This window comes from Fusarium oxysporum, chromosome VIII, assembly GCF_013085055.1.
Source record: "Fusarium oxysporum Fo47 chromosome VIII, complete sequence".
NCBI lineage: Eukaryota > Fungi > Ascomycota > Sordariomycetes > Hypocreales > Nectriaceae > Fusarium > Fusarium oxysporum.
In genome coordinates this window covers 457,703-484,901 of record NC_072847.1, presented here as the reverse complement: position 1 = coordinate 484,901, position 27,199 = coordinate 457,703, and the positions used below count along the sequence as shown (strand labels likewise).

Here is a 27,199-nt window from a genome sequence, read left to right as displayed (position 1 = left end):
TACATTGGAAAAATGTTGTTGGGTTTGGCCAGCTCTTCAGAGAATTGCAATGAGTGTTATTCTGAAAAGCAATCGACCGCTATATTGACCGCAATTGAGAGCGCCACTACGAATTGTCATTAGTATGTTGCCTTGAAAGCACGGTTTACTCGATTTCTAGGTGACCGCTTAATCCGAACTTATCTTAGCATCATTTCCCTTATCAGAAGCGAGTAGCCAAGCATGAGATGGGCATCGCTTCGGCTAACTTACGAATCCTCAAATCTTATGCTCACATCAGTGCAAATAGCTGGTCGTCACAGGGGCTTATTACGAATGTGCTTGTTCACGAACTCAGGGTAAATTTTATCGAACGTAGTGTATTATTTGACTTGTTCACAAGACTTTCTTGAGCAACAGAGACTTTGAGCGCTCCAATATAAAAAAGATTACATGCTTCCACTCCTGGTAGTAAGCTCAGTGCTTGGCAAGCAATCTGGCCCATACCTTTGTGCATATCTCGTCCTGCGTACACTCCATTGGCCACACCACAGTTACCAAGATCTTTTTTGCTTCGTCCCACGATGACATCTTTTCAACCCGCGTGAACGCTTTGATGTACTTGGAAAACTTGTCGAACATGCCATCAAGCCGCTCGTCATAGTCAGCCGATTGAGCCTGGGCCACGGTCAACGATCCAACGAAGGCTTTCCAGAACCATGTATAACGTGTCTCCTGGTCCATGTGTTCCAATGTCTCGTAACCATTCCGAATATCGTCTTCCAAGACTCGTATAGTGTAGTAGTGCAATCGACGTTCAATTGGTAGGCCATGGTTCCAGAGTTCGACAACATTGGTAAGATACATGCCCATGGTCACGCAGAAACTGGACCATGATGATATGAACGTTTGTCGGCCTTGAGGCGGCAGCTGGAGCTTGTCGGAAAACGATTCTATGTGGGAATCCACCAACGCGAAGAGAAGCCTCGGCGTGTCACCGCTATGCCAAATTTTCCAGTTGGTATATGCAGACCTGTTTGTGTGTCTTGGATCAGCGCGTCGCGTTAGATCTCGCAGGACTTTGACTGTCATGTGCATGTCAACATCCTTGGGCATTCTTTCAGTGGGGAGGAAGCCGAAGAAGAATGGCAACATCCTCGTGGCTTTCAGGCAGGATATAGTGCCGCTTGTATCATGCAGATGTGGTTTGTGCTTCATTAAGCCGTACTCTGTAACTTTCAAAGGCTCTTTGATACCTCTAGCGACACAGTAATTTGCAATCAAGTCCCTGACGCGACTTGCCGTGCTATGAAGAACATTTTTGGCCCTAGAAGAAAAGGTAGATAGTCAGCAGACATGATCGTCTTTATGGAAATGTGGAAATTATTACAGAATTAAATAACGACTGGTCAACTCATCTTCCACCTGACCTCTTGCGTCTTGGTCTGTTTGCAGTCGTTTGGAGTCAAGGTAGACCACAAGGCCATTGAGGTGAGACTCAGCAGCTTCAAAGTCTCCCAGACAGGCCTCTGTGATGGCAAGCGTGCTAATGTATCGCGCACACTTTGTCTGCAGGTTTTTGTCTGGCCCGCTTCCAAGCCAAAGGTTGACCTGTCGTATGCATTGGATCTTATGGAAAAGAAACGTGGGCTCAAATAAAGCGAGATCGCCTTTGTTCCGAGCATAATGGATTCCGGAAACCAGCAAGGTATTCTGTAGAAGATCTGGGTTCTGGGTAATGGGGATAAGGCTAGTCAGTCCAACTGTTAATATTCATACGTCCATGTCAAAATCTGGAGCAGGGGCTGACCAATCGTCTGGGTTCCTGGGAAAGGGGCCGAAACCGTACCCAGCTTGAAAGACTGGGAGCAATAATTAGTCATAGGTTGTGGCTGAACTGGGGTAAGCGAACAAACAGTAGTGCAGAAGCTCTTTTGATCTGAGTGGCATCTTAATGGGCAAAGCGTCGAAGGGATCAAACACTCCGCTGGGTCTCATAACGTCAGAGAGCAACGTCATCAAGGACGTCTCATCTGGAGAAGTAATAACCGCGGCTGCCTGGCTCTGGGTCACAGACCAGACCATTTGCTGTCCAGGACGAGCTTTAGTCCTACGTTCCCGCAGTGGGATCTTTGGCATGTAATGGCATGGTAGCTTCTTCTCAACACAGTTCAGGCTATTGACAGTTAGAAAACACCATCTCACTGGCCAGTCCGCCGTATATATCACCCATTTGACAGCTGACGTACCACGAAGGGCGTTTCTCATCACACCGGATATGCTTCTCGCGACACGCCACGCAGCCACTCCGACTCCGCGTAGTGCAGTGCCTCGTCTTTGGCGTCTTGGCCTCGTCAACGGCATTCATAGTTGTCTTACAATACGCAGAACAATACGCGGTACGCAGAAATTGATAATGTGTAGCCCACATGCAGAAGTCTTAGCGAAAACAAGCAAAAGAAATGCGAGAGGGGTGGCAGGAGGTGAGATTAATATGGGATAATAGTGACAATATTCAAGCTATTCCTCGTTGGGACAAATAACCAGTAGTGTCATTTAATTAGCCAATTATTGTCAGGTTCTATTTATGTAGTATTATATTGTGGGGCTCTTGCTTCTGTACAATCTCATTTAAGCGTAATTTCAAGGACTTGTCATTACTTCACACTTTACTTACCCTACACCCCTTATTACATACCAATGCAGCTTACTAAGGTGTAATGGGTTAAAACAAACGCCGCTGGAATAAGCTCAACGCAGATATGTCAAGAGCCTCCAGGAGTTAAGAATTGTAAGGCTCGAATTTTGTGTCGTATAGCTCTTCTGGTAAGAAACCAAGGTATGCTACCAACTCTCATATAGTAGAAGAAGGGGTCACGATAATGTGCGCGATGTGGCTAATACTGGCAGCTGGTGGGTGACCCTTAGCGGTATCTACAAGGGATTGAGAATTTTTTTCAGTAATATGGCAGCTGACTAACTAGTTGCCAAGTGCTGTATCTTTGCGCTGTATCCTTGCAGTTTTTAGACGTAAAGAATACAGAGATTAATTAAGCTTATACTGTTGTAATAACCTTATTAAGTGTAAGTTATTAGATGGGGGATATGGATATCAGTCTGGACTTAAAGAATGGATATTACTGCTACCTTTTATGCTGAGGTAGTGATTTCGTTGCCTATATCTGTATTTAACCAGGTGAAAAGTAATAGCAATTATATATACTACATTAGTTTGATATCGCGTTCATTTTCGCAAATAGACATTTCTTTCAAGGTTCAGGAATTAACACAGCCCTGTTGGTCATACTGCCGGTGGTGGATGATGTGAGACAACACTTACTTTCTTCGGCAGGTGGTTAATACCTCGCGAACGAACAACCCAATAGTAGTAAATGCAGAGCTTACGTTATTATTTCGTAGTTTGATACAGCTTGTATTGGCAAGAGCGTCATGCTCGAGATCAGTCTAGACAGGTCTATGGAGACGACCTTTTGAATAATACTGCCGTTTCTCGAATAGCGTAACTTTTGAGGAAGTACTCCAGAAAGTCCCACTAGCTGTGTGAGATGTCGCGCAAATGAGAAAATGGATAAACTTTCAGGTCTTTTCAAGTATAAAAGTCGCTTGATCTGCCGTTGAAATATCGAAACTACACTCACAGCCATTGCTTTCTTCGCAACTTGAACCATTGCAGACTACAGCCTTGCCTTCGCCCTTCTTGTGAAAAAGAACCACTTATTTGTTTACCCCGAGTCTCACCCTCAACATGCGTTTTGAAATCGCCGCTGTCATTATGGCGCTCGCCATGAATGTCTCCGCTGACCGTATGGAGATCTTTACCAAGTGTACTCTGGGCTGTGATAGCTCAGACGCCTTCTTCTACACAGACTATGGCGCCTACAAAGTCAATGCCAACGAAGGCTGCCGAAGTACCTCGGTGCCAGGCATGGTCGAGTTCTGTGTAGACTGGGGCAAGAGGCGTTCGCACTTCAGGTTCTCTGGGCAAAACAAGCGCTGCCTGATCCAGGACTCGGAAAGTGCCTATGGCTGCGCATACAATTCGTGCTGGAAGACGACCTGGAAGGAGATTTCCTGCCACTGGCGCGAGGCCCCAAATCCTGATATCGAGAAAGAGCCTGTGTCTTCTGCTGCTGCAGCCAAGGCAACTGCGAGTGCGTTCACCGCCTAAGGGCTCTTGCCACACAGGACTTCATAGGAAGTTTTCATCTGTCGAACTCTTCTGCTAGTCTATCTTTTTATTATTCAGACAGAAAACCTTTTAGTTACGGAGCTGGGATTATGAAGCAGACGCAGAGAACTCTGATAGAACTGTTTAGTTATACTTGAATGTATATTCTCAGGTCTAAATCCTTATACCCTTAACTATCTCATACTTGGATGTGGGTATTCCAATATAATTATAACCTTCTAGAGCTCCCTTTCAGCCTCAAAGTGTCGTGAGCATTCCTTATGCGAACCCACAATTTCCGCAAACCAATTCAAGGCAGTTTGACTAAGAAAAACGCTTGCTCCCGCTGGACAATGCTCTCCTGCGCCGTCAAAATTTCCAAAAGACTTGAAGGTAGCTTTAGAGCCAAGGCTGTCAACAAGGAGCTTGGCCGGCCCAGAAAAGAATATGTCATCCTCTGCGCTACCAACAAAGACAGGAGCTCGAATGCGGTCGGTAAGTCCAGTGAGGTTATATTGTTGCGATTTTAAGAGCTATGTGTAGGGATTCTTCTCGTTGAAAGCCTAGAGACCTTGCTGGATAGCCCATCGCATTGATGCTGGAGTTAATGGTTTTTGCAGAAGCTGTCTCGTCATAGAGTCCAGGGTAGTTGCATCGTGAGATTCGAACAGTCTCCGGAAAGGTGCTTCTTGACAATCTTACACCACAGATGCGAATTCATACACACCATCTACGGCAAATACTGGGGCAAGTCGGTGTTCAAAAGCTGCGCGTGGCGCAAGCATGCCACCAAAGGAATACCCCAAAAGACCAATGCTCTTTGGATCAACTTCTGGACGGGTCAGAAGATAGTCAACCACGGGTGATACTACTTTTTCCCACTCATGAATAAAACCCAAGTTTTGCTTTCGCCTCACGGTTGGTTGGCCAGGTCCTTCATACGTGATGACGTTCATTCCGCGTTCAAGAATAGCCTTGCCCATGACGTGGAGCATCTCTTCCTGCCCTCCATCGTAGCCGTTGCCTAGAATGATTGTCGGTCGCGCTTCCTTTTTGCCACTGCCGTAGAAAATGGCAGGAATTCTTAACTTGCCGTCAGTAAAAGGCAATTCAATGTGCTTGCCAGGAACGAGCAACAGGGCAATGGCGGTGTTAAAAGCATCAAAGTGTTGATTGCTGGCAAGAAGGTTAAACTTCAGGCTGTCAAGACATAGCGTTCTGCACCCGCGTTTTTTATTGATAAAACATATAATAGACAAGACTAAACTTTGCGCCATAATTATAAGCTTTCGGCCACAGGTCTCAACAGCAAATAACAACACATCTAGCTCATAAAGGCTATATTCAATGAGCCCACCATTTCCTCAGCATCTCACGGCTCGCGCAATCCACCAAGCCTTTTGCACTTATAGCAGCCCAGTCTGAGAACTCAAGCTGGAGATGACATGCTCGCGCCAATAGTCAATGCCAGCAATCATGGCACCAGGCCCAGCCAGACCCAAAGCACCAAGTGAGGCCAAGCCTCCCAGCACAGCCTGCTTTGTTCTCACGAAGCCAAGTGAGCGCAGTTCCCAGACGGCGTACAGAGAGTATGCCAGGCCCGAAGCTGCGCTTATGATACCTGTGTTTGGACCGAATGGCGCTACTTGTGATATGACCGACAGCGTCCTGTCGGGGGATGATATAGCTCTCGTGATGACGGGAACAGCCAAAGCAAGAGCAAGTGCAAAGCCATGAGAGAACTTGAGGGGCGCTACGTCCTCGTTCTTATACAGTTGAAGTTCGGATGGGGGAGCATAATTGATTGGTTTGTCTTCAACCTTGGTGTCGGTTTCCAGTTGTCCGCTGTTGTTCGTCTTGGTGCGGATAGCAGCAAGTCCTCTAGTGAGTACTGCACAAAGTAGTGGGTATGCCTGCCAAGCTGTCCCGACAAAGTGCCTAAGTTTGGAGTCTCTAATCGGCAACAGTGCTGCCACCGTCGGTGCCACAAAACCTAGGAGAACGCCTGGGACGATGGACTGAGCGATCTTGGGGTCGACAGGTCTGTTGATGGTGGACTTTGTGGAGAAGAGGACAGATGACAGACAGAAGAATGGTAGCACTGAGCTCGGACCGATGATTGAGTATATGAGCGAGTAGATCGTTGTCCTGTTCCGCGTCAGTTACTGTGCCAAGCTATCATGATCACGGAATTGAAACGAACCATGACAATGGGTTTAGTGAATTTCCACGCCGAGAGCCCTCAATGAGCCAGGCCGACAGAACGGGGATCAAACTGGCTAGGCCTGCCGCCGAGCTCTGGCCAACTACCTTTGCCAAGAGGCCTCCAGCACCCCATTGCTGAAGAGTGCTATAGAACACTCCCGTTCCAGCTCCAAGGTCCTTGCTTTTGAGCGCAGCAAAGAGCGACAGCCCAAGAGTGCCGGTAGCGAGAACCCACGGAACTCGTCTGACAAGCCCGCCCTTGATGGGCTTTGCAGGTAATTCGTCCTCAAACGGGACAAAGTGAGGTCGTTTTGGAACAGGAATACCTTGGATCCTTGTGGCTTCGCAGCAGATCGGGGTGACAATGTCGATGAAAGCGTCTTGACCAAAGAGTGAAATAAGGTGCTTGAAAATGAAGCGAGCGAACGGGAACCGCTGGCTGATCATCATCTGAAGCGAATGTGCTTGTTCAACTAGACGCTTGGCGCGCTCGTAGCGGAGCGCGTGGACCTCTGACAGCGCAGAGTCTATCTGAGAGTCTGAAAGGCCTTGGGGGCTGAGTTTTAGTTGACGGACCAGAGCATTGACGAGCAGTGCTGCAGACTCCATGGCTCCGTTTCCACCTTGGCCAGATGCCGGATCAATCTATAAGACAATTTAGCCCTGCAAGAAGGGGTTTTATGTGATCTTACTTACCTTGTGAGCCGAATCTCCTATCGTGATGATGCGTTTGTAATGCCAACGATCAAAGACATACTCCTCGAGCGGAACCAGCGTCGACATAATCTTTCGGTCATACAGCTCACCAAAAGTGACATCTCGGGTAATATGATCGTCGCGGTGCCCCTTTACGAGTCCTTCTTCGTCGGCCTTGGTGTATTTCGAAATATCCTTCCCGAACTTTGTCTCTGAAAGACCATCGAAGAGGAACCAATACGTTCGGTCTCCTGGAGCTGCTATAATTAGATATGCATGGCCCTCGCCGATCACCATCTGTTGGCTTCGGCTACCTAGCTCAGAGGGCCGTTTCGAAATTCCAAAGATACACCTAGTCGAGACTGGAACTCCTGCGGACCATGTGAGCGACGAAGACGACAGTGTGTAGTTATACGTACGAGAATTTTCGTCCTCGGGGAAGTATCCCGGACTCTGCTCCTTTCCGAGGCGCCACATTTCGTCTCTTACTGCGCTGTGGATGCCGTCTGCTCCCACGACAATGTCGCCCTCGTACACGGACCCGTCTTGGGTATAAGCCTGGACTCCACCGTCGACCAATTCAACCCGAGAAACCCGCTTCTTGGTCAACACTCGATCTTTGTGTTTCAGGTTTCTGTACAGGACCTGCAACAACATCTGTCGATCGATGAAAATGGAGGGATAGCCGACCCTTGTCCCAGAGTTAGTAAAGCGAGGCTCGGAGATCAACATGTCAAAGTTGTTCCTACCGTTTCTCAAAGTGAACTGAGAGGCTCGTCGGTGAAGTAGCGGCAAGTGGAAGGCCATCAGGCCCATGCATGCCGCCAATGGTGTAGCGACAATCCCCAGCAATGTCGAGGATGGGCTCAAAACATCCAAGTTGATCGAGGATGCGGAAGCCGTTGGGTAGGATACCGATGCTGGCACCGACTTGGGGGGCTATCTGCGGATAGGCTTCGAGAAGGACATAGTCTATGTCGAACTGCTCCAGCATATTGGCGACTGATAGGCCAGCGACGCTGCCGCCCACGATGATGACTTTAAATCCCATAATTTAGCTTGTTGAGGTGCTTAGTTGTTGATTGTTTGACTGTTGACATTGAAACGGCATCAGATCAATATATATATACATTGAACGAGGCGCAGAGCCTTCGTCAATGGGTTTTCGGGTTGGGCTTATAACCCGAAAAGGATCGACATGTCGGACATAAACAACAGCTGGAGTCTCAACTTGTCCCACCGGCTAACGGAAATTGCGCAACCATGTTTCCACTCTACCTTACTAAGCGGTGATATCAAGATACGCGTTAAAATACGAGTACTCGCATTGTCCCAGTCTTGTTGAGCCATAGCAGGGCTAAAAGAATACATTTACTCCGCCTCATCAGGAGTTTTTTGTGTTTGCCTCTTCAATAGTGTCTATGAGCGCTTCGATATAGAAACCTCATTCGTCATCTTCTGGCTTCGAGTGCCTCTAGTCAAAGTCACTAAACCTGGCCTTAGCTGTACAAACAGCCGTTCACCGGCACTTCTATCAGACTACCTCCGTTCTGGAATAGGCCACTTGGGTACCACCGGGAATTCGGGTTTTCTCTCGTTGTTACCTATTTGTGCACGTATTGTCCCGGGCTATGCAGGAGGGTCACATTGAGTTTATGGCTTGTACTACGTATCACCAGTCAAAGGGACTAACAAGCAGTGTAGTTCATAACGAATATGAAGGGAGGTGTTTCTATTATTGGTTGCCTTCTTACTGTTTCATTTACAACCAAGAATACAATCAAGGATTGCATCTATGCCCCCCAACATGGTTGACGCCTGCGCTCCATCTGTCGGGACCTACAAGGGAACCTGAACAGCTCCAATCTGAACAAGGATCCCAAATAGATCAGGCAAAGCCTGCTCTTTAACAATCTTCCCCTCCGAAAACGTAAAGAGGTTCATCCCAACTATTTCGAACGTTTTTCCGGATGGAGGAAATCCCATGAAAGGACCGGTTTGGGTGCCGCGGGTTTTAGAACGTAGAACCACTTTGTCTCCTTCAGAAATTATCTGCTCTACACTCCACTGAATGTCAGGAAAGGCGCCACGCATGGAGCCTAGCATTTCTAAGTATCCGCTGGCGCCCTTCAAGGACTTGTTGTCAAAAGGGACGTGAAACTCGGCTGACTCGTGGATGACTTCGTTGCCAATAGCGGCATCGGCCGAGTTGATGAACTCGACGAATCGATGAATAGCTTGCGAATGAGACATAGCTGTGTGTAGTCGCAGGGTTTGGCTGGATGACAGGGTGTAGAGAATAATGTTAGAGAGGATTCTTCTTTGTGAATTGTTTGATCAAGTGAAGCGTTTTGTAATTACATGTCTATCTGCTCACTGATCTTATATACTAGTCTAGAACTTTATTTGAAAGTGCAAAACTATCAACATCCTACGCTGGTGACTAAGCGGGCGTTGGTTTGCATGGTTTAAATGATGTTGCATTGGTCAAGCGGCGTTAACAAAACCCCGATCCGCCGATGCCACTGTCGAGGCTAACTCGATATGTTTTGAACGCGTTTCGGCCACTGGATTCGTATTTGTTTCACCCGGTAATTCTCTTGGACATTAATTAGGGAATCTGCAAGTCGGCTGCCACTGAACTTTATACCTTAGATAGAGTGCTTAGCTGTAAAAGGACTCTGCAAGCTGTTAGTGGGATAAAACCCGAAAGGCCGCTTACTTAACTAATCGTTCTATCACAAAGATCTATAAATCTGCCCCCGACTGCCAGGGATATAATGCTTAATTATAAGCATAGTCAGACATATTCTAATTTTATTTCAGTCCCTAGTATACTTGTTTATACACTCTCGTTACTACTTAAAACAATTATCTATTATTGGGGACAATGGCAGGCGACGGCATTGCCTTCTTCATCTTCCGACTCTTCATATTGAACCAGATCCTAGGAAGGGTCCCTCGTCCAACAGCTTCATTTGAGGGCAAGACAATTATAATCACTGGAGCCAACACGGGATTGGGCTTTGAAGCGGCAAGGCACATAATCAAGCTCGGGGCTGCTAGGCTGATCATAGCGGTGCGCTCAACTGAAAAGGGCAAAGCCGCCAAAAGCTTCCTTGCAGAATCTACAGGGTGTGACCCCGCAATCTTGGAAGTATGGCCTGTGGACCTGGCGAGCTATGCCAGCGTCAAGGCATTTGCCGCGCGAGCAATCGCCGAGCTGCCCCGGATCGATGCGCTGATCGAGAATGCGGGGATCGCTTCTGAGAAGTGGTCATGGGCTGAGGATAACGAGAGCATGGTAACGGTCAATGTTGTCTCGACCTTTTTGTTGGCTCTGCTGCTCCTACCAAAGCTCAGAGAGACTGCTGCCCGTTACAACACGAGACCTAACTTGACTGTTGTCTCGAGTGACATGCACTATACAGTCGACTTCAACGAGAAGGATGCTCCCGAGGGCATCTTCAACAGCCTGAATAACGAGAAAGGGGCGGACATGGTCAGTCGCTATCCAATCACCAAGCTCCTCGAGGTATTCATTGTGCGCGAGATGGCGGCTCGGAGGCCCGTAGAGCTATGTCCGGTCACTATCAACACCACAAATCCCGGGCTCTGCAGCAGTGGACTGGGAGGCGGCGAGGAGGGTCTACTGTTCAAAGTCGGGTCCTTCCTGTTTGCGCGTTCGGCTGAGGTCGGCTCTCGGAACTTAGTTTACAGTGCTAGCGCAGGTGCTGAGACTCACGGCCAATACCTCGACAGGTGTAAGATACAACAGCCTGCTACTATTGTCACGGGCCCTGGGGGTAAGACCACGCAAGAAATAGTATGGGATGAGCTTATCGCCAAGTTGGAGAAGGTCCAGCCGGGAATCACGGGCAATCTATAGGATGCATCTCGTCTGTTGTTTGAAATACAATAATGGACGTGCTATTTAGTCTCGAGCCAGGCTAAATTTTATTCAGTATCATTTTCTTAAGCTTGTAGAGTTTAGGCTTCGAAGTACCAAGAGAGATCTTTCAGTGCCCAGGTCCCTTCATCGCCACTCTTTCTGCTCCTCATCAGATCCTTTCGTACCCCGATACATGATCGCTCAGTCGCCTTGATCAAGGCATCGGGTCCTGCGCTATAGACCCACCCGTCTCCGCGAGCATTAGCTGCCATGACGTTGTCCACTCTAAAGGTTTCCCTAAGTATCAACGCAGTATCTAAACGCCCGTTTTCAGAGCTTATATGTGACCTGATTTCGAGGCTGCTGTTGTTAGTCGCTATGTCCGTGAGATCTGTCCACTCCTTCATCTCGAGTGACTCTCGGGTACGCAAAGTCCAAATCAAGGTGAACCGACCATTTACGGACCCGGCGTCCAGCCACCAACGTGCTAGACTTAGAGCTCCGGTAACACCTGTCCCGCCGACAACGCACAATATGTGAGATGCATTGATGTAGCCGGTATCGTTGATGCGATACGGTCCCTCGAGTCGGATTTCCAGATCTCGGCTGTCTTGGACATTGGGTACCAAAGCCCCTAGTTTCCAAGTCCATTCTTTGTCAAGTCTCTTTTGAGGCTTGCCACTCACTCGTTGAAGCAGGAATATGGGCCCATGGCTAGTTGAAGCCGAAACGGCAGCCGTGAAAGCATGACTTTGGAACCTGCTGACGGCTGGAGCATTGAGATAGTAATACAGTAAAGGCTCGCAGGTCGGTACGGGTTTCTCTGTGGTCTGGTGTGCAGAAATCTTCACAGGAAGCGAGATTCTGATCCAACTCCCGCCTATATTCTCGAGCGTGGCGACAGTCTTCGTACCCAGGCCATTGGTTTCTCCGAAGAAGACTCTCCTCGACCAATCCCCTATCCACAGCAGCAAGCCAGGGAGAAGAAGATAGAAGTCGGTACTGGCATGGATACAGGAAGCAACAAAAATAATGATGCCACAGATGACATGAGTATAGTAAAACAAGTTGTAGTGTTGACGACGAATGTATGGGAGTGAAGTGACGAGGACTGCTAAGATCGGCAGGAAGGCGGCGATTCCAGTGTATGTGGTCTGCACAAACCATGAGCTTCGCTGTTTGCTCTCTGACAAAGTCATTGTCGGATTTCCTGTTGCCAAAGCCTCTTCTTTGGCTTTGTCACCTTCGCTGCTGCCATCTGTAGCATAAACCTAGATTGGATCAGTGATTGCAAAAGAAGATGAATGTTGTGTTGAAGGCTTACAATATACGTGATGCCATGAGCAGCGACGGCGATCGAGAAAAGATAGGAAATGAGTCGATGACCCAAAATTAATGTGCCGTGATGCACAGAGAATGCCTGTCCAACAAGACTATTTCTCGACACAGGTATGATCAGAAGGCCAAGAAGGACGTCCGCATAATGTCCGGTTACACCCGTAATGGTGAGCTGAATCTTGGCAGATAGCCAGCTCAGATGGTCGGTGCGAAGTCCCCAGAAATCCCAGTGGGTCGGAAACCAGTATATGGTCGGACCAAAAGTCATGATCAGTATCCATATGGTCATGAAAGTCTCTCCAAGAGTAAACCGATTGCCTGCGAGAGGAAGCTCAGCTAGCGGCTGCATATTGGTGAACGACCGGACAGGAGGACTGTAGGAACGAATGGCAAGGAGACAAAGAGTAAGTGACAGAAAGCAATAATAAATAATGACATGGAGACGTGTCTCATACGAGAAATAATCCTCGGGGCATACAGTGGCATAACAAGAAAAGTGCATCATGACTAGACTGACTGCCGCGGAGGCAAGTGTCGTGACAATCAATGTCGTGGTTTGAAAAAACTTTCTCATGTTGAAGTTTGGGGTTTTGTAGTATGATTTGATATGTAGTAGGTAAATAATATGATATGGAGAGAGACTGAGCCCAAGAAGTCAAGGCATAGCTTCTGCCACGAGGGTTATATATATCCCAGTGTCCTATTTCTTCTAAACCTGGACTGCCGATGGTTGTATAAAATGAGGCAGTGAACAATGAAGAGCAACGCAAGATGGCTCGCGCCTCAATCTGACAAGGCAAAAGGATAAGGCACTTTCCTTTTTTGGTATAGTGAAATTAAATATTTAAGCTTATTGCAGCCTTTATTTGTGGCCTCACGCGATCTGACAGTATTGGAACCGGGATCGGGCTTTAAGCAAAATCCCCGTTCTTAAAACTAACAAGCATTAGCATTAAGGATTCTTCCAACCTTAAATCTCCGATTCCGATTCTTGATCCTCCCTCACTTTTGCCTAACCCATCAAACATCATTCCGGAGTTTTATTCCATTCGCCGTCCGATCCCTACAGGCGAAGATCCATCTCGCATGACTTCGCAAGAGAAATGCAGGATCCGCCAACACATCGGCAAGAACCCCAAGAGTGCGCCTTTGAACTGGGGAAATGACTGTTGTGTGCATATTCTAAAGTCAAATTCCTACTGGCGGATCTTACGGCATGACATATTGGTGATAGATGCGTCGTTCAGGTGGTTCTTTTTGGCTGGTATCATGTCTAAGACAGTCGTTCCCTCACAGGTGCCATGCCGTAAATAAAGACTGTGCTGACAAGGTGCAAGGAACGGGGAAAAAAGAGCTGATAAGTCTTCGTGCGTTATGTGGTGTTCATACTGGCTCGTTTTCATCTGCTAATCCCGGGCCTACTTTATATGATGCGTAGACTCACTCGGAGTTTCGCTTTCTACCCTTGTATTCGAACGCTTTGGCACCGGCGTGCTATTTGACAACCTTTTCCCATTTTTCTGAATCTTCTATGTTTCTAGTTCAAGTTCCAAGTTATTAAAATTTCCCTTTTTGAAGTTGTTTCCGACTCTTCTGCGATCTAGCTCGCCACCGGCTATTACATCGCATATACCCAATAGATTTTGAGCCTGATCTCAAACTCCAACCCACGACACAATGTTCTTAACAGCCCGGTCTTAATCAATTCTGACTAATGCCCTTTTTACCATAAAGAGCTATATTCCTAAGCCGCGGGAGCTATTGCAGGTGTTTTCCTCAATTACCAGTCCACTTTGAGGTTTCTAGTAGAGTCTGGGGATACATTATTTATATACTGAAGCGGTGATGCTGATGTCAGCGTAGTGTTTCATAAGGTGCTGTAAGGGAAAAGGTCACGCCTCAAGTTACTGCATATTGAAAGATGGGGTGGCAGAAGAATACGTGCAAAGTCAACACATCACCCTACGAACCAAAGAACAGGTTTACAAAACCAAATCGACGTTAACACGTAGCCTCTACCTACAACCCTTGTAAAGCGCGGAAGAAGTTAATAACAGCGTACCAAAGCAAGCGATATTACAATTTAGAACCGTGATTACTATATCATCTGTACAGCAACCCTATGAACCCCCCGGGATACACGCCTAGTTCGACACCTTTAAAGTCCTTTGAGAAATCCTACACTTGACTAAGAAGTTCTCCCATTCAGAACACTTCTGTCTCGATATCGTACGTCCAGTCCTTTTGACCGAGCCCCATGCGCTCCAGGCCAACAAGCTTGTAAAGCCATAACCCCCCTGAAATGGCCAGCTCATTGGCACGCACGCGCCACGGCGATGTTTGTTTGCGCACCGAGCCGTTTGCCTCGGCTCTTTTGAGCATTGTCTCAGTCCTTGCTTTCCGCTTGGCCACATAAGCAGCAAGAGCATCTTCGGGAGGTAGGCTGCAGGTCTCTAGCATCTTCGAGAACAGGAAGACGTCCTCCAAGGCCATCGACACACCTTGGCTAGCGTGAGGCGGCATAGCATGCGCGGCATCTCCGATAATCAGGCAACGGCCCCTGAACCATGGTCTTCCAGTTGGCAGCTTATAGATAGGATAGAACTTGACAATCTTTGTCTTTTCGACGAGGTCATGCAGGAAGTCCATCCATTCAGATGGCTGATCCCCCAAGAGGTGGAGCAGGTTTGACTTAAAGGCCCCTGTCTCGGCCTTACCGCGGGCTTCCCATCCGTCACGGCCATCATCGGATTGTGGAAGAGGTATCTCTCGCGAGAAGAACCAGTAGAGAATGTCGCCTGTCGGTGTAGCTGGGGTGACAGCAAATAATCCGTCAGAGGTCAAAGTCGCGTTGAGATCCTTGAGAGGACCAGAAGGTGTATAAACCTCGTGCAGTTGGACCATAGAAAACATGTTAGATATCCCAGTATATTCAGGTTTCTGGTCCGGGTCGACATATAGCTTGCGGACAGCAGAGTGAATGCCATCGCATCCAAGTAGAAAGTCTGCTATATCAGTCTTGCCGTCCGCAAAAGTGGCGATTACCTGGTCGTTCTTTTCCTCGATATGAGTAAGGGTTCTGCCGTACTGGAAAGAGATGCTCTCGCGCTCAACTGCCTTGAGAAGAATGTCCATGATGTCTGTTCTGCGGATTCTCAAATATCCAAACCCCGTCTGTTCCTTGCTCCAGGATGACATGTCTATCTCACCCATGGTGCAGCCATTGAGAGAATGTAGGACCAGCCTCGAGGTCAGTGAACCTTTGTCTACTGCTTCATCGTAGAGGCCGAGTTGGTGGAGCAGCCGGAGCCCGTTCGCTGGGATCCCTATAGCGCCGCCAAGAGTAGTTGGATTCTGACGGATCTCGTACACGGTAGGAGTCACTCCATTCTTGCGCCGAAGGCGAAGCGCGGCAAGTAGCGCAGCTGGTCCCCCTCCAATGATAATGACCTGTCTATCTTTAATTTAACGCATTCTTGACCATTAACAAGAGTTTGCTTGACTGACCTTTTTTATGTCTTGGAGTGATTTTGTCATGGTAGTCGTTTGGGTATGAGGTTTATCCATTAAGTTTTAGTATATTGCTTTAGGAGAATCTTGAATTAATAGTCCTTATTTATCCTTTCGAGATAACGATGCCAGCATCGGGTATCTGATCAGGCGCCGCAGTTTATTCGTGAGTAAAGAGATCGGAATGATTGGATCTGCTAACCACCGTCGGCGTTTATGGTTACCCTTGAATCTAGCTACGTTCCACGTCATGAGTCGGGAAATTCGGCACTTATAAGAAGCCCGATTAGTTCTCTTATTCAAGTGGGTCATGAAGCATCTCTTATACAAGGACGTAAGCGCAGGTAGCCTCGTGACTTATTGGACATCGTTTCCGACCGCGAATCCAGCCATAACTCGAAAGATGGACCGTCGGAGTTACAAGAATCGCCATGTCCGACGGACACGGCCTTGAAAGGAAATCAGGGAATAGAAACTGTCGCTAAATATTAAACAATCAGTTGCGGAAAGTAGCTAGAACTCCGTATAAACAATATGGCTCGTATATTCACTATCTCACAGCCTCTCGATAAGGACCGGAATGGCCCTGCCGCGAAAAATGGCTATATTTGCAAGTCAATGAGTATGAGCTAGCTGGCCTCCCAACTATCTTGAAAAAGGGCTGGGGCGACGCGACAGGTGGTGATAGTAGAGCAATTTACGAAGACCCTTAGCTGAGCTTTGAACAGAGGCTGGGCCGTTGGGTATGTTGGTTCATGAAATATTGGAATGCTTCCCTCTTGCCATGTCTTGTTCGACTCGGTTCAACAGTGATGCAAGTGCCGAAACTGTGGACAGGGAAGAGCCCTCGGAACTGGTTCTTGGGGCTATTTCGGAGAATAGCACTTAATGATCTTTTGTTTCTCATTACTCATGGTATAGCAGAAGCTTTCGGCTCAACAGACTTTTCAGGTACGTCAGATTCAAGGTATATGCGAGAGGCGATACGCCAGGTTTCAAGTGACATCGTCCTGCATTCAACCATTCAATGGGGCAAATATTTTCCTCTAGTGGCTCTGGTCTACCTTGGAGGAAACCCAAAGCTGTCAGATTATGTGGTTGGCGGCTGAACATCGAAGAAGACACTACAACAGTGGTGGCATATGAACAATAGTCGATCTGTGGTAGTCGCCACATCGTGGTTAGACCTCACGTTCGGCTTTTCTTCTTGTCTGGGTTTTCAGAGCAAATCTGATAATCAAATACGCGGGACTAACAGTGAAGAAGCGGAAATTGAATCAGAGGGCTGTATAAATGTGAATTTTCGGAAGGATTTCGAGCGTTGTAACCAAGCAATCAAGACCTCGCTTAGTGGGATAATCGCGCGTCTTTGGTAAGTCTGTCCTGATGCTGAAGAGAAGGTCTATACCAACTGCACACGATGTTACAATACGACTCGAGTTGTATCGAGGGATTATCGGTCCATTAGACGCTCGTCCCGGACTCTTTCGACGCTGCTATCCAAGATGGTCTCATCCCCAGCCTATGAACGAGGCTCTTCTCGAGGTGTCAAAGGGCTTCACTTGACTACATTTATTCATGCCCGTGTATGTTTTGTGTGACCCCGGTGGGCTTTAACAAGTCTTCCGACGGCCCGATACAATTCAGATCACAAAGCCTTTAGACACTACCCTGAAGCTTGACTCAACTCTGGCCCTGTCTTTGGAGAGTCTGGTATAAGGTATAGCTGAGCATTGTTGCTTGGACTGTACATGCAATGAGCTTGAACGGATTGACGGTCAGCCGTCCATCGTTTGCAGGGCTCATTCCACTTCGGATCTCGCCAATTATTCAAAGTGGATTATCCAGAAAGCGAAATGAGGGTGGAGTGCGCAAAGCAACGGGAGCTACCGCCGGGAACGCGACAGGCGGATAATTACTGTAGACCACTTCGAAAAAGCAAAAAGGTTCGGCAATTGGTCAACTGCACAGTTGGGGGAGGGACGAAAGCTCCGAACGGCTAGTCTAAGAGACAGAAATATTGAGGTAACTAGGGATAAACTCATACTATTTTATGGTAAATTTAGGAGGATTCCGTTGAGTCTTTTTTAGTCGGCTTGGAAGAGATGTAAAGCCATTTTACTGCCGCGATGAAGTTCCTGGCATTAGCTCCAAGTCCCCATATATCCACTACTCCATCGACAACTAATCTTATACATGATCCTTGTATCTCATTGACTCGTTTGCCCACCAAGACTTCTTCTCTCTTTTCCCTTTTCTGGTGATGTTGTTTTGACCGGCAAGAACTCCGGTCCCTTTCCAAGTAACCAGTCATATTAACAGCCAGGCCAATGTAACTATGAGATCTACAATACGAACCAGCCAGCTATCACCCTTGTCAACTCCAGTGACAATCTTGATGATCCAAGGCTGGATCAAAAAGAATGCATGGCCTTGGCAAGAAGATCTAGGTATTAGACCATGATGCATAATCATGATTCATGTACCAACCCAGCGCCATCACGAGACCTTGACAAATTGGAAGGTGACTAACAAAAAAACAAGATTCTGCGTCTTTGAGGTTGGTGATCTGATCTAAGGCTTGAAAATAAGACCTTCCACCTCGGAAAGAACTACTGCTGTCTCACCGTGTCATCACACCGATCCAATTTGCCTTGGTGTCTGTCACTCCGTTGCACAAGCCCAAAGCCTCAAGGTCGTGGCGATCGACGATCACTTCGGTCAATACGACCCTGTACCATGGCAAAGATTGATATCGATTTCTGTACGCTGATGAAAGCCATATTGCATATTGCAGATCTTGGAGGAGCTGGCACATATAGCGATAATCTAGGTAGTGATCTTCGGAAAATTAAATAGTCAACCAAGTGGCTAAACAGGTGCTTTTACCCTATTGGATCCCTTTGTTAGCCAACAATTAGTAGGGATATCGAATGCAGACTATCAGACCGAGTCAGGCCTGGTTGACAAATCGTGAGGCTGGTGGACTTTCGAAGTGTAATACAAACTCCGTAAAAACACGGAGCTTCTTATCAGAGTATTTAAAATGCAGATCACTCTTGTCTTCACCTCACTCCGCCATTGACCCTTTGTAAACCAAGCCTTTTATGAACATACGCCTTTGAGACATTCCAACGGGTCCTTGGCTTCCCATGGCAGGGGTAAAGAACGCATGTCAGTATTGCCACATCCAGCAGTGAACGTTTTGCCAGAAACGTCTTGGGATTTTGGGGGCTAAATTAAGGGACTGTTGCGGCACATTCATACAATCCACTTTCTCTTCTGAGCCAACAGAGCCTGTTTGGGGTTCTCTCCCTGTAAGCGTTACGAGAGCGCTTTACTACATTGAGGAGAGATCTTCAACAGGAAAAAGTAAACGCAGAAAATAGTTCAGTGTGCGGTGCCAAAGTCAGACGCCAGATGTAACGCTCTCTGCCCTCGTTCTGGCCCTTGCGTTCTTCTCCGCATAATACTCATCAGCTAGTTCCGCCCTTTTGGTATTTTCGTCCCATGAATAGCATTGATCATCGGCGTCAAGCCACCGGGCTGAGACTTCCGGCAGTTGGGTCCAATTAAAACCTTAGTCTCAGCCCTTCCTACCGGGCTATCGGCAATAAGACATTTTGGTGGGTGAGACTCTGGAGGCTAGACTTGCCCTTTTGCCGATCGCTGCATGGTCCAATAATGGCAGCTAAGACAATTGAGCCAGGAACGCGTGGTTGTCGTGGCTGTCTCGGTCTAGGACAACGGACCATCGAAAAAGCAATTTATTCCAAGTTTACAGCGGGTTAAACCTCCATTGTGGCTGCATATTGGACCACGGCCCCGTTTTGGCTTTCAGCCAAGGACCAGGAGGGGAGAGCAAATGAGGGCGCTTGATGCTGGTGCTTCAAGTTGTCGTTGACGACGTGGCTACCGCGAGACCCTTGTGCTTCACACGAACAATCCACTACACTCAAAGTTTTATGCTGTGCATTTCCATGCTTTTCGGCTTTTGAAGAGTGTCATTTTTCTCATGCAGAGTATTGCTTTTGGACGTCGCGGATCACTGCAGTTAGCCGCGCCAGACCCATGACGATGCTACGTATTGGTCACGGAGCGAAGGTCCGGACAGCCAAGGCAGTGTCACAATCTAATTTTGTTGTTTTCTCTTCAATGAACTCTACTGAGCTTATTTTGCTGTTCATTCAATAACTGCTCAGTACTATTCTTAGCTGAAATTGGACTTGATGCCCTGAATCCCCATAGTGCGGGCGCTAATCAAGATACCGGGGCTATCCGTGGCCTGAAAATTTACGAGCGGACTCTCGCCCTACAATTCTAAAATACTAGCGGCATCGGCAGTTGGAGTCGTACTGTTACGCAAAAAGTATATTGAAACAATGCAACCATCCCTGTAAGAAATTGGACATGACAAACAACCAACAGTATGATCTGAGCAGGGAAACATGGATCTCTCCCTTATCCCGGCTAGGTACCGAGTGGATGATGAAGATCACAGACCAAGGGAGAAAAAGTTGAGCCCCACTAACAGACCAGTGCAGTGATCGCCCCGAGTTCCGCTACTCAAAGTCTATGGACTGGACTCAGCTGAGATGTGTGATGCGGAATATCGTCACGTAGTATCATGGCTTGGGAGCAATCTCGTACAGTCAGGGAGACAGGCCCTTGATCAGGGAGCTCAACACTTTTGGTGTGAAGCGTCAAGTATAAAGAGGCCATCATCCTCCCTCTTGGACTCAAAATCCTCATCAACACTCATCAGCATCTCCAACAGAATCCTCAACACCTTCAACCACTTCACTCACTCCAAAAACCAACTCTTTCAACCCAACTCCATTCAAAATGCAGTTCACCAAGATCGCCTCCGTCCTCGCCATGGCCGCCGCTGCCACCGCTGCTCCCGCTCCCGGCAACTACGAGGTCGAGCCTCGCACTGGCGGCGGCAACAAAAACCAGCCCGCCTGCTCTGCTCAGAGCCAGCAGGTTTGCTGCACCGGTCTCAGCTGTCTCGTCCAGGTTCTCGGCGGTTGCTCGACCAGCTCTTTCTGCTGCGAGACTGATGCCCCTAATGTGAGTAACCCAGGAGAAAAGGCAGAATAAGATTTGAGACTAACTGTTGCAGGGCGCTCTCGTCAACGTCGCTCTCCTCAACTGTGTCAACCTTCTCTAAGTGACACGCCTCGGCGACTTGACTTATTCCATGGAGTACCCAGTTGGATATTGGGGCACCCATGGTATGAAGGATCTGACGGAGAAAGCCTATGCCAGCTACTCCGTATGTCAATAGGCAGTGTTGATGTTTGTATTTACTTCGATGACCTTAATTCTGAGGTTGAATATACATACAGGGGTTATATACTTGACTTGACTTGACTCTTGACTGTGAATCGTGACAAGATATCAACAAGCTCAGCAAGATCACATAAACAAACTCAACTGATGATCACATGAAATACCTTCAGACAAGGTTTATAGCTGATTAAATTAACAAAAAAGTCAGCTTCCAGGTAAGCTTCAACTCTGCTGATCCTGCTCTCGTAAACTTGGACTCAATGCCGTTACCGGATGCTGCGGAGTTCAAAACTCAATCACAGAATGTAACCAGGGATCCCTGGCAATCGACCCATCCACAACGGTTGAAGAAACAACTGAACTTAGTTTAACTACAACTCTGACCTATAGCAGCAAGTGCACGTTTTGAAAACTGTTAAGGTCGTATCCATGCTCGAATAGATCGTTCCAGGCTGTGTCGATGCTTGGCGTAGGATACTCTTGACGAGGCGGTGGATTCTGACTTTTGACTCCAAACCATGACATGAACTCTGTGTCAATCTCGCCCTCGGCATGTGACGTGTTGTCGAAAATGGCCAACGTTGCATTACCCAGTCTCCGTATGATCTGAGTGCTCCTCTCTCCGACCTTCTTGCCGTGTGATATTTTAGAGACGAGTCTTACGCAGGTTTCAATATTGGCCTCGACGACTTCTCTTGTTAGTTCGAGACGGACCACGGAACTCGCTCTGATGGAGTACAGCATCGTAACAGCAGCCATGAATAGCGAGTCTAGCGCCACAAAAGTGTAGATTATCTTGTTTTTCGCGTACAGTGCATTGTAGCAGCTAATGAGGCTTATTGATGAATCGGCACATAAGCGAATGGCGTCTGCGCTGCTCACCGGCGATGCATGAGATGGTCGGTGGAGGTTGATGACGGCTTGGTGATAGGCTATTTGGAACCACTCTGGCGTTTGGTACATCGACAGTGGCGCAAGGTATCTCGGGGCGGAGAGAAGCCACGCATTGAGGCGGGTGTAGTGTTGTTGGCGTATGGCATCGAGGTTTCGGCCTTCGAGGTTTATCCCGCCTGCTGAGTGGAGGGCTGAGTAGATTCCGGCGTTGATTTGGCGGAGTTCGACGATGTGACGAAATGCGGACATGTCTCTGACGTCGGGGAGGATATTCGCTATGGCTTGATCTGCAGGTCCAGCAATTTGCTCATCGGTGAGGACCAATGGCAGGGGTATCGTGATATCAGCATCTTGGATACCCAATGGTCGGCCGAGAGAGATTGAGACACTTCGATCCATGGTGTACAAGCTCCAGAATAACCGTTTTCGCATCTCGGCGTCCAATAAGGTCTTGTTGGCAAGGCTCTCCTCCCGATGCATGTCGATACCTACTGCAAGCCTCAACGCCATGCCAACGGTGTACCACAAATTGACCGACTGCGGCTCGTTGCTGCCGAACAAGCAAAGCAGGGAAAGACAGCGTATGCAGTCGAGGTCATCAGCTGAAAGCACTGCGTCAAGATCACGCGCAGCTGCCTCAAAGAAGAACTCGTGAGAAACGGGTGCATCTGAACTAATGCGTGCTTTTTCCGATGCTCCAATCGCGAGAACCATGTGGACTTCAAACGCTGATAACCTGCTCCTGACTTGGCCGTTGCAGTATGGTATGTAATGCTGTTCCATGAATGTTGGGCGATGAAGGACTGGATATTGCGGCCATCGACGATCGAAGAATACTTCAATCAGGCTGAGGCCGTCTCGGTGAAGAGAGAATGTGCTTGACGTGGCGGTCGGAGGCGTCTCACTTGCTGATAACCCATGCCACAATTGCCAAGGTCCAGTCATAAAACCCGTCTCGGAAGCGCCATTAGGTCCCAATCCTCGAAAAGTTGGCAGAAGCATGCGTCCAACATATCCCCTCTCCAAGCTCGCAACCGAGCCATCGGGTTCTTGGCGATCGGTGACAGATCTTATCTGCAGATGACTTTCCTGAGACCGAGCTTCCGACGGGAGTCTCGATTGCATAGCGAGTTGTGTTTGCAGCTCATTCACCCGGTCTTTCAAGCGCTCTACCTGGCCTCTCAGATGGTCGCATTCGCATTCCCTGTCGACCTTGACAACGAGACGATCTGAGGGGACACAGGGCACATTTGCAGCAGCACAAGCCCCGCATACGGGATGTCTGCCGTCACACTTTGGTCACAAAAGTCAGTTCATTATGTCGTCGTGGACCCGAGAAAATGTGGTAGCACGTACTTTTTGTTTTCTTCGGCGACATCTCTGGCACGCTGCCGATATCCTCTTGAGGCCACGCCGCGGCGATCTTATCCGATCAGTGTCCCTGTCTGAGTGTGTGTCGTAGGCTGAGGCCGACTCGAACACGGCGGGAAGTTCTCCGTCATCGGTTGCAGACATTTTTCGGGTTGGGTTTTCGGAGGCGATGGTTTATTAATGAGGGATGAAATGTTAATGCGGAAGAGTCAGAAGTGACCCACTTTATCGATAAGGACAATCAATCTCCGGTTCAATGCCGGCAAAAGATGGATCTCCCTAAGATTTGGCCGGATTCGGCCCTTATGCCCGGCCTTATCTCGCATGTCGTGATCGGAGGTGATAATGGTCTTGTTTTATACTGGGAACAACCGAGATTTATAGTTTTCTTGGTATTAGATAAGACTCTCTTAATATAGTGGTTGAACCATGTCAAGTCGGTCAGAATCAAGGCTCCGATGTTGATGTCATTGATGAGGTATCTAAATCCAGTGATACACTAATCTGATGTCGGTATAAAGAATACTTACTATCTAAAAGGGTTCTGACTTACAGAATGCTGTGAATGGTCTTTGAGAAGAAAAGTAGGCGGATTAACCTTTTCTCAATTTATTATCTCGCCATTGTTTCAAATCAGAATAATGTTAGTAACCATAAACATCCTTACTCAAGATCTTCAACTACCTAGATCCAGTTCTGTTTGGTTCTGAGGACAAGCTTAGTGATGTAAGTGTAAGTTACCTGTTACTTTCAATGCAGTATTACTATTTTTACAGTCCCAATCTGATCTGTTACGAGGTAGTGAATAACGAAAGTTCAGCGTATGAGACTCTAGGGTATATGAAGCCCGGCAATGATGTCATTTCTTCAAAATGGGCCCAGTTAAACGAACCCTCAAGCGCAAAACTGGAGCCAGCACGTGGAACAGACTCACCATTGCTTGATACCGACAAGGCTGAAAGGAACAAATAAGCTACTAGCGCAGTGAATCCAGCAAGAGACTGAAGGACCCTCTCCAAGTCATGGGCTCCACCCAATCGGGCTTGTCGGTATCTCAGTCAGCGAGCCCTTGTCACCATCTCAACACGGTCAAGCTCTTCAGTTAGGTACAATCCCCCCAACCAGTGAAAACCCGGCACTTCTACCCCGCAAACAGCACTATCAGTAGCCTAAACCGAGTCTTCGGGGGGGAAGCTTATCACCTACGGAACCCCATCGGAAGCCGGTGGGACGCACGCCCTCTCATCGCCCTTATCTCTACGGAATGCCCCCCGTCCCCGTCACAAACATCCCCAAACACCACAAATCACAATGCCTCGCCCAATAGTCCCAGCGCACCAACGACAAAGAGCAGCAGAAGCCTGCAACTTATGTCGCGAGACGAAAAAGAGATGCAGTGGCTCAGCTCCCTGTACGCAATGCGTCCGCCGCGGTCTTGAGTCGCAGTGCTTCATCACCTACGCTCCGAGGGGGTCGAGAACAAGAGCTCGCGCTGAGGCTGCAAAGGCTGCGGCGGCGGGATCAGTTACTACGGAGCAGATGAGTGCGAGTTCGCATCAGAGCAGTCAGCCGATGGAGACGGATGAGGGGTATAGACCGTTGTCGCCGTCGCATTCGCAGCAGGATGATGAGAAGGACAGTCAGACTGAAGCGTCGAATCCACCACGGATGCTATTGAACTCGAGAGGCGAAAGAGGTATGCAACCATTCAATTTTGTTGATGAGATGCTTATTCGTTAGTTTACATTGGAGGCGCTGCATCAATCTCGTTTCTGCAGATTGTGCGAAATTTGGTGTCGCAGCAGATTGGACCATCGGCATTTTCTCACAATGAGAAGAGCGACACCATGCTAGAGATTGAGTCACCAACAGCTACAACACACGATGAGAAGAGCGCGATGAGATTAAGTCCGGATCAAAAACAGCAATACTTGAGATCGTATTACGTAGTGGTATGTCTGCATCAAACGGTCTTGAATGCATACTGATGACAGCAGACCGAAGCATTAATCCACGTCTTTGACGCGTCGGAACTCGAGACTCTCCTCAATATAGACGACGACACAGGATATTCTCCCTCTCCCAATCTCTCACCACTAAAACAAGCCTCAATCGACTTGGTAATCGCAATCGGAGCTCAATGCGAGTCCCTCTCCAGCGCGCGAACAATAGGCCAAGCATATTTCCGCCGAGCTCGCAGCCAAGCATTTGTCGGGTTCCTTGAAGATCCAGACCTAGACATGGTCCGCACATTCCTCCTCATGGCATTCTTCATGCTGGGCGAGTGCAGAAGAAACGCAGCGTTTATGTATCTCGGTGTCGCTGCAAAAGCTGCCCTTGCTTTGGGTCTGCATAGTCGAGAGTCTTATGCTGCGAAACCAGGACCAGAAGATCAGTCAAAGTAAGTTTGGGCCTTTATAGTGGTTCGGATATGGCTAATGGCTTAGATTGCGGGTATGGATGAGTGTGTGTATCCTTGATAAGCTTGTTAATTCGCTTCTCGGCCGACCATCCGCTTCTGCCCAGATCCGATCGAATAGCAGCAGCAAATTGGATGACGTCGCGCAAAAGGGCGATAGCATTACCGAGCATTTAATGGCGTCCAACAGAGTTTCCACCATCATCAACGATATTACAGACACGTTGTATGATCAGAAGAAGGTCACGACTGCAATTGTCGAGCAGTTCCTCCAAGATATTGAACGATGGAAGCGGGAACTTCCTGCTTCTGTCAAGATACCCTCAGCGGATCCCAGTCCGGGAACAGTAACGCAACAACACGGAGCTATTGCCAAAGTTTACGTGTCGTGTCTCTATTATCTTGCTGTCATGTTGGTTTCAAGACCGTTCTTGGTCTCGGCACTTACATCCAAGGGTCCTGGAAAGGGAGCGCATACTCAGTTGGCTGCCGCGTGTCTTGATGCAGCGATGTATCTATCACAAACATGTTCCGAAGCTCTCAATGCTGGGCTCCTGCAGGGAAACATGTGCATCATGAAGTATGTTCACTGACAATATCCAAAGATCTACATGCTAACTGTCCACAGAGCTCTCGTCTTCGCATCGGGTTTAGTACTCGGTCTAGAGATATTCGCCAAGTACCCCGTTGAATCGGACATCAGCAACGCATTCGAAGGCGCCAAAGATGTCCTTAGGCATTTAGCAACTCAAAGTCCACAAGCAGCGCATTATCTCGACATTCTGACAAATTTATCTGGGGCTATTGAGAAGCGACGGTCAAACGAAGCATCTAGTGGAAGAAGCCGCTACGTCTCCAAGCTCTTTAGTCTGGATGCACCGCCTGAGAATGCAGGGTCACAGTCTGCCCAGCAGATGCTAGATACGATGTTTCCTTTCACAGATTCTCAGACTGGTCAGATGATGGATGATACGATGCAGGATTGGGTGTTTCAACAGCCTGATGGTAGTGATTTCAGTTTGGACTGGGAGACATTGAACGTGTCTTTATGGGATACGTATCCATTTTTATCATGAATTAGCTGTCTAGAACTGTATGAATTGATGAGCCTCTATGAACATCACCATCTTCAATATCGCCATCCGTGACAACACCAACACTTGACATCCGCGTATCCAACCTCCGCTAATCATCGGGGCAATTGATCAAGTGGCTATCCCATGAGATCCCCATCTACGATCCGTAGATCCGCACTGAGTTTACCGCAAATAGGCGGGTGCTATCAGCAAAACTGGTCGTAGTGCATTACCCGACGCTAGCGGATATCGCACCACTTCCGTACTGTGGACTTCCGCTATCTCTAGATAACCTATCGTGAATACGGAACTTCCGAAAATTACAGCCGCAGGCG

At 48.0% G+C, this 27,199-nt stretch overlaps 11 protein-coding genes across 11 annotated transcripts; 4 read left to right on the top strand and 7 right to left on the bottom strand.

The window, feature by feature from the left end:
* Positions 1-456: 456 nt before the first annotated feature.
* FOBCDRAFT_187073 (uncharacterized protein) lies at positions 457-2,343 on the bottom strand (the record flags this gene model as incomplete). The annotated part of the gene is made up of 4 exons (XM_059608648.1): positions 457-1,306; positions 1,370-1,710; positions 1,759-1,841; positions 2,229-2,343. 4 exons carry the CDS (start codon positions 2,341-2,343, stop codon positions 457-459), a joined length of 1,389 nt encoding a protein of 462 aa, XP_059465546.1.
* A 1,402-nt stretch (positions 2,344-3,745) lies between these two features.
* On the top strand, positions 3,746-4,168 carry FOBCDRAFT_277642 (uncharacterized protein; the record flags this gene model as incomplete). The annotated part of the gene is made up of 1 exon (XM_031189185.2): positions 3,746-4,168. The coding sequence occupies one exon, from the start codon at positions 3,746-3,748 to the stop codon at positions 4,166-4,168; it is 423 nt and encodes a 140-aa protein (XP_031036450.1).
* Positions 4,169-4,866: 698 nt separating this feature from the next.
* FOBCDRAFT_277641 (Alpha/Beta hydrolase protein) lies at positions 4,867-5,445 on the bottom strand (the record flags this gene model as incomplete). The annotated part of the gene is made up of 1 exon (XM_059611547.1): positions 4,867-5,445. One exon carries the CDS (start codon positions 5,443-5,445, stop codon positions 4,867-4,869), a length of 579 nt encoding a protein of 192 aa, XP_059467723.1.
* Positions 5,446-5,574: 129 nt separating this feature from the next.
* On the bottom strand, positions 5,575-8,120 carry FOBCDRAFT_142322 (uncharacterized protein; the record flags this gene model as incomplete). Its single annotated transcript, XM_054706405.2, has 4 exons — positions 5,575-6,316; positions 6,372-7,018; positions 7,070-7,760; positions 7,819-8,120. The coding sequence occupies 4 exons, from the start codon at positions 8,118-8,120 to the stop codon at positions 5,575-5,577; spliced, it is 2,382 nt and encodes a 793-aa protein (XP_054562380.2).
* Positions 8,121-8,831: 711 nt separating this feature from the next.
* On the bottom strand, positions 8,832-9,322 carry FOBCDRAFT_187071 (uncharacterized protein; the record flags this gene model as incomplete). Its single annotated transcript, XM_059608647.1, has 1 exon — positions 8,832-9,322. One exon carries the CDS (start codon positions 9,320-9,322, stop codon positions 8,909-8,911), a length of 414 nt encoding a protein of 137 aa, XP_059467722.1. The 3' UTR covers positions 8,832-8,908.
* Positions 9,323-9,959: 637 nt separating this feature from the next.
* FOBCDRAFT_140918 (uncharacterized protein) lies at positions 9,960-10,958 on the top strand (the record flags this gene model as incomplete). The annotated part of the gene is made up of 1 exon (XM_031189188.2): positions 9,960-10,958. The coding sequence occupies one exon, from the start codon at positions 9,960-9,962 to the stop codon at positions 10,956-10,958; it is 999 nt and encodes a 332-aa protein (XP_031036453.2).
* Positions 10,959-11,059: 101 nt separating this feature from the next.
* On the bottom strand, positions 11,060-12,873 carry FOBCDRAFT_142310 (uncharacterized protein; the record flags this gene model as incomplete). The annotated part of the gene is made up of 2 exons (XM_059608141.1): positions 11,060-12,232; positions 12,286-12,873. 2 exons carry the CDS (start codon positions 12,871-12,873, stop codon positions 11,060-11,062), a joined length of 1,761 nt encoding a protein of 586 aa, XP_059467721.1.
* A 1,631-nt stretch (positions 12,874-14,504) lies between these two features.
* On the bottom strand, positions 14,505-15,836 carry FOBCDRAFT_277636 (uncharacterized protein; the record flags this gene model as incomplete). The annotated part of the gene is made up of 2 exons (XM_059611546.1): positions 14,505-15,749; positions 15,807-15,836. The coding sequence occupies 2 exons, from the start codon at positions 15,834-15,836 to the stop codon at positions 14,505-14,507; spliced, it is 1,275 nt and encodes a 424-aa protein (XP_059467720.1).
* Positions 15,837-20,654: 4,818 nt separating this feature from the next.
* Positions 20,655-20,982, top strand: FOBCDRAFT_277635 (uncharacterized protein; the record flags this gene model as incomplete). The annotated part of the gene is made up of 2 exons (XM_031189197.2): positions 20,655-20,882; positions 20,935-20,982. The coding sequence occupies 2 exons, from the start codon at positions 20,655-20,657 to the stop codon at positions 20,980-20,982; spliced, it is 276 nt and encodes a 91-aa protein (XP_031036462.2).
* Positions 20,983-21,299: 317 nt separating this feature from the next.
* Positions 21,300-23,548, bottom strand: FOBCDRAFT_262916 (fungal-specific transcription factor domain-containing protein). Its single transcript, XM_031189195.3, has 2 exons — positions 23,355-23,548; positions 21,300-23,291 (listed from the first exon to the last, which is right to left on the bottom strand). Exons 1-2 carry the CDS (start codon positions 23,511-23,513, stop codon positions 21,489-21,491), a joined length of 1,962 nt encoding a protein of 653 aa, XP_031036460.2. The 5' UTR covers positions 23,514-23,548; the 3' UTR covers positions 21,300-21,488.
* An 853-nt stretch (positions 23,549-24,401) lies between these two features.
* FOBCDRAFT_187065 (fungal-specific transcription factor domain-containing protein) lies at positions 24,402-26,902 on the top strand. The gene is made up of 5 exons (XM_031189198.3): positions 24,402-25,065; positions 25,110-25,321; positions 25,367-25,770; positions 25,817-26,368; positions 26,417-26,902. Exons 1-5 carry the CDS (start codon positions 24,681-24,683, stop codon positions 26,862-26,864), a joined length of 2,001 nt encoding a protein of 666 aa, XP_031036463.2. The 5' UTR covers positions 24,402-24,680; the 3' UTR covers positions 26,865-26,902.
* Positions 26,903-27,199: the final 297 nt, after the last annotated feature.